This window comes from Ursus americanus, chromosome 24 (assembly GCF_024610735.1).
Source record: "Ursus americanus isolate L20-20 chromosome 24, mUrsAme1.1.p, whole genome shotgun sequence".
Classification (NCBI taxonomy): domain Eukaryota; kingdom Metazoa; phylum Chordata; class Mammalia; order Carnivora; family Ursidae; genus Ursus; species Ursus americanus.
Window position 1 is genome coordinate 32,037,784 of NC_142150.1, and position 10,294 is coordinate 32,048,077.

Genomic DNA, 10,294 nt, shown 5'->3' on the forward strand with positions numbered 1-10,294 from the left:
TCATTTATCACCAGTTTTCATTATCTGTCCCCAGAGTTTCTTCATGACATTTTTCACTTCTGCATTTCTGAGGGTGTAGATTAAAGGGTTCAACATGGGAGTTACTAGGGTATAAACCACAGCTACAGCTTTGTCAGCAGGGAAGGAGGTCATGGGTCTCAGGTACAGGAATGAACAAGGTACAAAGAATAAGATGACAACAGTGACATGAGAAGCACAGGTAGACAGGGCTTTGCGACGCCCTTCAGAGCTATGGGTCCTCAGAGAGCACAGGATGACAATGTAGGAAGCAACCAGCATAGAAAAACTGAGGAAGCATAGTGACCCACTATTGGCAGCAATCAGGGGCCCCAAAGTGTGAATGTCTGTACAGGCTAGTTCCAGGAGAGGTATTAAATCACACATAAAATGGTCAATGACATTGGGGCCACAGAATGGCAACTGCACCATGAACAAAACCTGGATCCCTCCATGAATAAAGCCTAAAATCCCAGCTATTCCCACCAAGAAAGCACAGACAGATCGGCTCATGATGGTCATGTAATGCAAAGGCTTACAGATGGCTACATAGCGGTCATAGGCCATGACAACTAATAGGATGATCTCAACTCCACCAAAGAAATGTTCAGCAAAGAGCTGAGTCATACAGCCACTGAAGGATATGGTGTTCTCAGAGATCAAGTCAAAGATCATTTTGGGTACAATGGAAGAAGAGTAGAAAGCATCTAAAATGGACAAGTAGGACAGAAAAAAGTACATGGGAGAACCCAGGGCTGGGCTGATGAAGACGGTGACTGAGATGAGCAGGTTACCTGTTAGTGTGATCAAGTAGGCGATTAAAAACACAGCAGATAAGACTTTCTGCAGTTGTGGATTCTGAGTCAGGCCCAGCAGAATGAATTCTGTTACATTGTTCATCCTTTCCCTGGAGTCAGCTTGGGTTATGTTCCATCGGGAAAGATCAGATTGTCCATCAGAAATTCTGAGTAGTATTTTTAATTCAACAGTGAAATCTTCATCACATCTTTAGTCCAGGCCTCTGGGATTGATGGAACCACACCTTCCTCTCACCTCAACCACTTTGGAGGTAGGTAGTTATAAAAAGGAATTCAAGGAGGTTAAATTTTCTTATTCATATCTCAAATGCCAGAATGAATGCAACGTTTTACTATAACTTTTAAGTTATAATTGACTTTCAAACTCTGGCTGTAAAACCTTACTGATGGCTTTCATTCACTGTTTCTGGACAGATTTCATCAGTAACAATTATTTTTAAGTTATATTTGCCCATTGGCATGAATATGTTTATAGGAACAACATATGCTTTCAGATGTCACGTGTATATCACATAGGAAAGTGCCATCCGTACTATATCTATACCAGCAGTGTTCTTTGAGTTTAATTCCTTTCTCTCAAATGAATGCACAGGCACACAGAGAGACAGAGCTGCAGATGCAGTGTCTCCCCTTCAGAATGCCAAGGAGCTGTCTTTATAAAGCCCTTTGAGCCACACTCACTCAACAGCCCTGGATGTTGTGTCTGACTCAACATGACCGATACATACTCACTCTTCTCACCTCTTTGGATGCAGATATGTCAGTGGTACACAGTTCCTGAAAAGTCCTCAGTATTTCTTCAATGAATTTTCTGTGCAATAGGTCTTTTATCACATAAAGAATAATGCTCTGGAATAGATTTAGAAACCTAGTCACATTTTACAAATGGAATTAAATGAATGATGGAGGTTCCCTGAATTTCCTATTTTGAGACAGAAATGTTATCTAAGATGATACAAGTTTTTCTTTTGACGTAAGTTAATTAAGATGAACCAAATTGTTTGTTGCTAATTGGTAGAAAAATGAATATATACCGGAATGGATTCTTTGATTGGATGATCTGTACATGGATTTCCAGTAGTGAGTACATGTTACGCATGATCATAGGCTATTTTATTCCTTCTCCCCCTCACTTTCTCCTTTCCCTATCCCGGCCAAAAGACAATGACATACTTTTCCTCAAAAGTTTCTGGACACAGCATTCAGCATCATGGCCTTTCAGCTTCAGTAAAGGTTAGGAAAGTATCTTTTGTTTCCCGGAAGCTCAGTCTCTTTAGTGGTTTCTTCTCTGTCCACGGCTGCTATGGGTGGAACTACGTGCTTCATCGTCCTTAATAGATTTAATGCACAAATTCCAACCTCCGTGTGGCGGTATGGAAGTCATGAAAAGGGAAACAGTTTCAAATAATCAGATATAAAAACCTCCTGAAGCAATCTACTTCGACATGCATGTGTACCTTAATGTTATAAAAGTGCCCTTAGTTCTCAACAGCATCTGGTGAGGTAGGATTACAGATCACGTTTCTACTGATGTGTTCCTGTCATCATGTTCAGAGTCATCTTTAGAGAAGCAGATCACCTTCAGTTCACAGCATCTGGCTATAAAAAGTATTTGGGGAAAATAATTTGGGTAAATTAGGTTAAACTGTTTAAAATTTGGGGAAAAAGATTTAGTTATTACTGACCTGGATCCAGTTGATTGTGGATTCCACGGTTTTCAGATTGCACCCAGTCATATTTCTTCGGCTGAGGGCATAGCCCCACAGCTGCAAATACAGTCTGTCAACTAACAATTGGCACTGCAATTCTCTCTCAGACAACTCCCCCAGAATTGGTCATTTTAGTTTATTTTGGTTCTCATTGTCAGTCTAACGTACCCAGAAATGAGCTGTTTCAGTTAAGAAACTTCAATTCTCTAGGATTTAATTTCTATTCACTTTCTTGGCCTCTTATGAAAGTATAGACACATCTTCAAAATGCATATATTTCTCAGATCTCAGAACCATATTTAATCTAAAGGAAAAATAATGGGAAAAAAGAAAAAAACTTCAAAGTCAGAAAAAGCTAGTATATGGAACTATAAAATGTAGAAGTGCATTGGATCCACTTGAGTGTATAGATATTTTTTGCAAATCCTGCCGAATATGTTTCCCAACAAGTGCATGAGCAGTGTGGAGAGATTTCTTTTTTATTCCTCCCTTTAACCCCCTGAATTTGGGAGCAGTGTCTCCCATATGAATCTTAAGCTTGTTGGTATATGCTCTGCCTCTGTCATTTAGTTAAATATCCTGTAATTCTTTCTTCATAGACTGTAGAGAACTATTTAAATAGACTTTCACGAAGTACCTGCACTTTGGTAATGCATTGACCTCTCAAGTCCTCAGAGGATTAGTAATTGGTCCTGTTGGAATCTTTGCTGGAAGCGTCAGCCACCGTCTTTCATTTGCTCCTACTTGGCCCCCACAAGCATCATTAGAGGCCAGTTTTAGAAGTGCAGTTGCACTTTGGTGAAACATGTGTCTCTGGGTATAGGTTGGGTTGGTATGTTGGCAAGAAAAGTTGGAAAGCTTCCTGATAGGGCTCTGTTGTTAATTTTGACATTGTTGAGCCTGGTATAGAATAGGGGTTGATTTTAGGCACAGGTCACAGTTCAGAGAATAGATTTCTCTCTGAAAATGTGACTGTTCTAAATATTTAGGTGTCCTGGGAATGGAAGCTCCAGTTTTCAAGGTTATGTGCCATGTTAGTCTGGGAGGCTGACTTTTTTATTAGTGGCTGACAAAGGAGAGTCAGATCGCAGAATTCTCAGCTACCAAAGATTGGGTAATTTAGGAGTCATCTTTTCCATGTGTATCTAGATGAAAGATGCTCATGGTGTTTTCATGGGAATATAGGTTTTCTCTCTATCCCACACAGAAGGAATTGTGGAGATTTACAGTAAAGAGCAGTGCTTCCACATGGTAGGCAGTGAGAAAATCACAGCAAGGTAAACATTATATATAAACACGTTTAGATGTAGAGGGTGGAAACAGTATAGAAAGGAGGCTCCACTATAATCTTCTCTCCCTCAGTTTCTAAGGTGTTGAAGACCTGGAAGAAATCCTGCACAGAATCACCTTGGAAAAATCAACCTTTACCTTTAAGGAAACTGCTACACTCGTGAAGTCCCAAAACAGAAATGGAAACAGTGCATTCAGCCCTGTCCTCCACAGTTGACACTTTGCTCACTCACAGTCTGTCCCTTCCCTCCTCTTTTTTTAAAAGTTGTGGTAAAATATACATAATATAAAAATTGCCATATTAACCATTTCCTTTTTTTAAAAATTTTTAAGGGTTGTATATTTATTTTAGATAGAGAGAAAGTGTGTGAGAGAGAGAGAGCATGAGCAGGGGGCACAGGGGGAGGGAGAACCAGACTCCCTGTTGAGCAGGGAGCATGATGAGGGGCTTAATCCCTGGACCCTGGGATCATGACCTGAGCGGAAGGCCGACACTTTACTGACTGAGCCACCGAGGTGCCCATAACCATTTTCAAATGTCTAGTTCAGTGTCATTAACTAGATTCACATTGTGTGCAAACATCACCACCAAGTATCTCCAGAATTTTTCATCTTCCCATTCTAAAAGTCCATATCCTTTAAACAATCACTGCTCATTTCTTCCATTCCCCCATCTTCAGAAAACACAGTTTGCTTTCTGGTTCATTGGGTTGGACTCTTTGAAAGATTTCATTTAAGTGGAATTATGCAGTGTTTCTTCTATCACTGGCTTATTTTAATTAGAGTAATGCTGTCAAGTTTCAACCATGTTGTCACAAATGACATGATTTCCTTCCTTTTTGAGGCTGAAAAGTATTCCATGTCTATATATACTACACTGTTGTTTTAAGGATATGCATCTGCTGATGGTCGTTGAGGCTGTTTCCCCATCTTAGCTATTGGGAATAATGCTGAAATGAGCATAGGAGGGCCAAGAATTCCTTGAGATCCTGATTTCAGTAGTGTTGGATAAATACCCAGATGTGGGATTGTTGGCTCATATGGTATTTTATTTTAATTTTTTGAGGAACCTCCATTCTGTTTTCTATTGTGACTGTACGAATTTACATTCATACCCTTAGTGAACAAGCGTTCCTTTTCTCCACATCCTTACTAATACTTGTTATCTCTTGTCTTTTTGATACTGGCCATTTTAAGAGATGTAAATTGATACCTCACTGTGGTTTTGATTTGTATTTCCCTGATGATTAGTAAAGTTGATCATCTTTTTATTTACTTGTCAGCCATTTGTATATTTTCTTTTCGGGCATGTATATTCGAATCTTTGGCCTATTTTTAATTTGGGCAATTTTTGCTACTGAGTTGTATGAGTTCTTTGTCTGTTTTGGATATTAACCTTGTATTAAACGTCTGGTTTGCAAATATTTTTTTCCCATTCAGTAGGTTGTCCTTTCACTCTGTTAATTGTTCCTTAGTTGTACAGAAGATTTTTAGTCTGATGTATTCCCATTTGTCTACTTTTGCTTTCATTGTCTGTTCTTTTGGCGTTATACCAAGGAATCATAGCCATTCCAATGTGGTGAAGATTTCCTGCTATGTTTTCTTCTCAGAGTTTTACAGTTTCAGGGCTTCCATTTTAAGTCCATTTTGAGTTGGTTTATGTGAAGATATAAGATAAGTGTTCAATTCCACTCATTTTCATGTGAATATCCAGTTTCCCCAGCACCGTTTTCTGAAGAAGTTATTCCCTTTGTGTATTCTTGGCACCCTTGTGAAAGATCCGTTGACCATATGAATATACATGGGTTTATTTGTGGGTTCTCTATTCTGTGCATTTGTCTCTATTTCTGTCTTTATGCCAGTACCATGTAATTTTAGTTAGTATAGCTTTGTAATATAGTTTGAAATCAGAAGTGTGATGTTTCCAACTTTGTTCTTCTTTTTTAAGATTTCTTTGGCTATCGGAGTCTATTGTGGTTCCACATGAATGTTGGGATTTTTTTTTTATAAGGTTTATTTATTTATTTTAGAGGAGAACATGAGTGAGTGAGGGGAGGGGCAGAAGGAGAGGGAGAGATCTCAAGGATACTCCTCATTGAGATAGGAGCCTGGCATGGGGCTTGAGATAGGACCCTGAATTCATGACCTGAGCTGAAACCAAGAGTCGGATGCTCAACGACTCAGCCACCCAGGTGCCCCAGGATTGTTTTTTTATTTCTGTGAAAAATTCCACTGGGATTTTGATAGGGATTGTACTGACTCTAAATCACTTTGGATAGTATGGACATTTTGACAATGTTGATTCTTCTAATCTGTGAACACAGGACATTTTTCAATTTATTTGCCTTTCTTTTTGTTTTTACTTTCTTTTATAAATGTTTTGTCTTTTTCAGTTTACAAATTCCTTCAGTTTTTGTTCAGTTTATTTCTAAGTATTTCATTCTCTTTCGGGTAACATTAATTCTGCCCTTATACAGCAAGTTCAGATGTATTTTTTCCTTCTCAAATTTTTAGAAGTGTTTGAGAAGCATGGGTATTTATTCTTCTTTAGATGTTTTCAGATTTCACCAGTGAAGCCCCCTGGTGATGGGCTTTTCTTTCTTGGAAGGCTTCTCCTTATGGATTTGATTTCCTTGCTCATTATTGGTTTATTCAGATTATCTACTTCTTCATGCTTCAGATTTGGTAGAATGTATGTTCCTATGAATTTATTTATTTCTTCCAGGTTATCCAATTTATTAGTGCATGGCTGTAGTAGTATCTTGTAACCCTTTTATTTCTATGATGAGTTTTAATATTCCCTCTTTATGTGTGATCTTTTCTCAGTCTAGCTAAAGTTTGTGAGTTTTGTTTTACTTTAAAGCACAACTTTTATTTTCATTTATAATTTTCTATTGAGTTTGTAGTTTCTCTTTCCTTTATCTGCTGTAATTTTAATTCCTTCTTCTGTTAACTTTGGACTTAGTTCTTCTTCTCATTTCTTGAGGAATACTCCTTGGTTACTTGAGATCTTTTTCAATGTAGGTGATCATTGCTATAAATTTCCCTCTTAGTATTGGTTTTGCTGCATCGCACAGGTTTTGGTGTATAGTTTTAAATTTTGTTTCGACATGTTTCTAATTCCCCTCTAGATTTCTTCTTTGACCCATAGGTTGCACAATAATGTGATATTTAAGTTCCATGTATTGTGAATTTTCAAGTTTTCCTTCTGCTATTGATTTCATTTCACTTCATTGTGTTCAGAAAATATACATTGTATAATTTCAATCCTCTTACATTTTTCAAGACTTATTTTGGGACCTAACATGATCTCCCTGCATCATCTTTCATGTGCACATGAGAAGAATGTATATTCCACTGCTATTGGAAAGACCGTTTTATATATGTCTGTTAGGTCTATTTGGTTAACGGTGCTGTTCAAGTCCATTGGGTCTTTATTGATTTTCTGTCTATATGTTGTATCCATCATTGAAAGTGGAGCATTGAAGTCTCTTACTATTAATGTGTTTTTGTCTCTTTCTTCCTATATAACTGTTAATATTTGCTTGATATATTTAGGTCTTCTGTTGGGTGCATAAATATTTATAATTATTAAATCTTCCTTTTAAACTGTCCCTTTTATCATTATATAATGTCTTTATTTATGACAATTTTTGCTTTAGAGTCTATTTTGTCTGGCAGAAGTATAGTCCTGCCCTCTTTTGGTTGCTGTTCACATGGAATACCTTTTTTTCATCATTTCAGTTTGAACCAATGTGTGGTTCAAATGTTAAGTGAGTCTCTTGTAGACAGCATTTAGTAGGTCAAAAAATCCATGGAGTCACTCTATGTCTTTTGACTGTTAAGTTTAACCCATTTACATATAAAGTAATTATTTATAGATAAGTCTTGCCATTTTGTTTTCTGTGTGTCTTGTAGTTCTTCTGTCCCTCTTTTCCTTTCTTACCACCTTCCTTTGTGTCTTGTTGATTTTTTGGTATTGATATGTTTTCATGATTTTCTCTCTTTCTCTGTTTTGGAGAACTTTTGTCTTGGGTCAAATTTGAAACTTTTTATTTGAGTTCTTTCTCTTAGAATGATCTGTGTCTGTATCTCAGAATACTTCCCATTGCATTGCTTTGCAATTGTCTTAAGGTTGTCATTTAAATTTGAATGCGTAGTCTTTCTGTCTTGCTTATGCAATTACCATTAACTCTCTCTTTTGTACTAGATACTTTTGTTTCTATTAGCTAAGGCAGAAATCCATGTAATTACAGCTCCTTCAGGGGTGAAGTGGTGTATAGTACATCTTTGACAGAAAAATGTTCCTCCAGTTATCTTCTGCCTGGGAATCATGTGCATGATTGTTCTTTGGTTGTACTTGGAAGAATTTTATATCCTTTTGGCTTTAGGCAGAGAACATAATTTATTCTAGGAAGAGCCCAGATTCCAGTGTAACTGGTGCCCGTGGAATTGTGCAATAAGGCATCATTAATTTTGGGATGAATCCTCTCTCATTTTTAAAACTCATTCATTTCTGGTTGATCTTTATTTCTCATCATAATAAATATTGTTTGACTACATAGTTGGGATTGAAACTATGCATTTTTAGCTAAATATTTACACATTATGCCTTTCATTGAAATATTTTATTGTATAATTGGTTATGTAATCTATACCCAAAGCTTTACAGAGAATTGTTCCAGTGAATACACATACTCAGAGGTTTTCTATAGGTTGTGACAATATCATGCTGATTTGCAATGTCCCTTTGATCAATAACTTGCAAATGCAGAGGTTTCTAATTGGAAGAGACTTTAGTCATCAGTTAATCAAATATTGATATGAAAGAGGAACCATTAAAGATTACAGAAAGCACAGGGAGCATAATAAACTTAAACCACGTATTTTCACTTCAAGACCATCATCCTTTCCATTTAACTTATTCTTAAAAGATGAATTAAGTTGTGCTTTTTTTCTTCTCTAGTCACATGAATAGTTACCAAGAATTACTCTGTGGCTGCAGAGCTTCCTCATGGCATTTTTCACCTCTGAGTTTCTGAGGGTGTAGATTAAAGGGTTTAACATGGGTGTTATCATAGTATAAACCACAGCCACTGCTTTGTCAATGGGGAAGGTGACCATAGGCCGAAGGTACACGAATATACAGGGTACAAAGAATAGGACAACTACAGTAACATGGGAGGCACAGGTGGACAGAGCCTTACGCTGTCCTTCAGTACTGTGAGTTCTTAGGGAATAAAGGATGAGGACATAGGAGGTGATAAGAATAGAAAAAATGAGCAGACACATCAGTCCACTGTTTGCAGCAACAAAAAGTCCAAAGATGTGAGTGTCAGTGCAAGAGAGTTTTAGCAGAGGGAAAAGGTCACAGATGAAGTGGTCAATGACATTGGGGCCACAGAAAGGCATCCAGAGTATAAAAAGGATTTGAATCAGAGCATGAAGGAATCCCCCAGCCCAGGCCATGGCCACCAGGTGGCCACACATTTGCCTGTTCATTGTGAGCCTGTAGTGTAGGGGCTTGCAGATGGCCAGGTAGCGGTCATAGGCCATCACCGTGAGCAGGATGATCTCAACTCCTCCAAAGAAATGCTCTGCAAAGAGCTGAGTCATGCACCCACTGAAGGAGATAGTTTTCTTTTCAGTGAGTAAGTCAAATATCATTTTGGGAGCCATGGTGGAAGAGCAGCAGGTGTCTAGGAAGGACAAGAAGGACAGAAAGAAATACATGGGGGAGGCCAGGGCTCTGGTGGTGGTGATTGTCACGACAATGAGTAGGTTGCCTGCCACAGTGAGAAAGTAGGTGACTACAAACACAGTGAACAAGAGTTTCTGCACATCTGGGTTCTGTGTCAGGCCAAGCAGGATGAATTCGGTCACGTTGTTCATTTGTTCTGTGAGTCCGCGTTGGTATCTGGATAACTGACTTGTCTGTGAATAGTACAGGGATTGCAATTGTGGCAGATAACATTTGATGAAGCAAATCATCTCTGTCAGGATTGTTTTCTGTAAGACTATGGTAACCCCAAGTAGATGAACTCAGAATTAAAGTTGGGACTTATTACTAGTTATAGAATGAACACTTAGCCTCCTCAGCCTCTGAGAGACTCAGACACACAGTCATGTGCACACACACATTCACACATACACTCATCCGTATACGGAAATACAGTTTTACAAATGAAGGTCCCTTCCTGCAATTGCACATGGGTGAATATTCTCTGAATAAGTGCCATAGTATTTACTCCCCTAGGAAAACCAGAATGAGATTAGGACCAGAGGAGAGGCAGAGGCTTGAATTCTTGAGAGGCTACTACCCTATGTCTCTTCTCTAGTCACCTGTGCTGCTGGGGCTAAGCTGTAGTTGTTACTCTTGGTGTTTGTAGCTTTTTCAGGGTGAATATAAATCATCAGGTGAATGCATTTTGAAATTAAGAATGATGGAGTCACATTTCA

At 38.2% G+C, this 10,294-nt stretch overlaps 2 protein-coding genes across 2 annotated transcripts; both read right to left on the bottom strand.

Moving 5' to 3' along the window:
* Positions 1–921, bottom strand: LOC123785144 (olfactory receptor 4C45-like). The gene has a single exon (XM_045786857.2). It carries the CDS (start codon positions 916–918, stop codon positions 1–3), a length of 918 nt encoding a protein of 305 aa, XP_045642813.1. The 5' UTR covers positions 919–921.
* A 7,876-nt stretch (positions 922–8,797) lies between these two features.
* LOC123785145 (olfactory receptor 4C5-like) lies at positions 8,798–9,801 on the bottom strand. Its single transcript, XM_045786858.2, has one exon. The coding sequence runs from the start codon at positions 9,725–9,727 to the stop codon at positions 8,798–8,800; it is 930 nt and encodes a 309-aa protein (XP_045642814.1). The 5' UTR covers positions 9,728–9,801.
* Between the last annotated feature and the right edge of the window lie 493 nt (positions 9,802–10,294).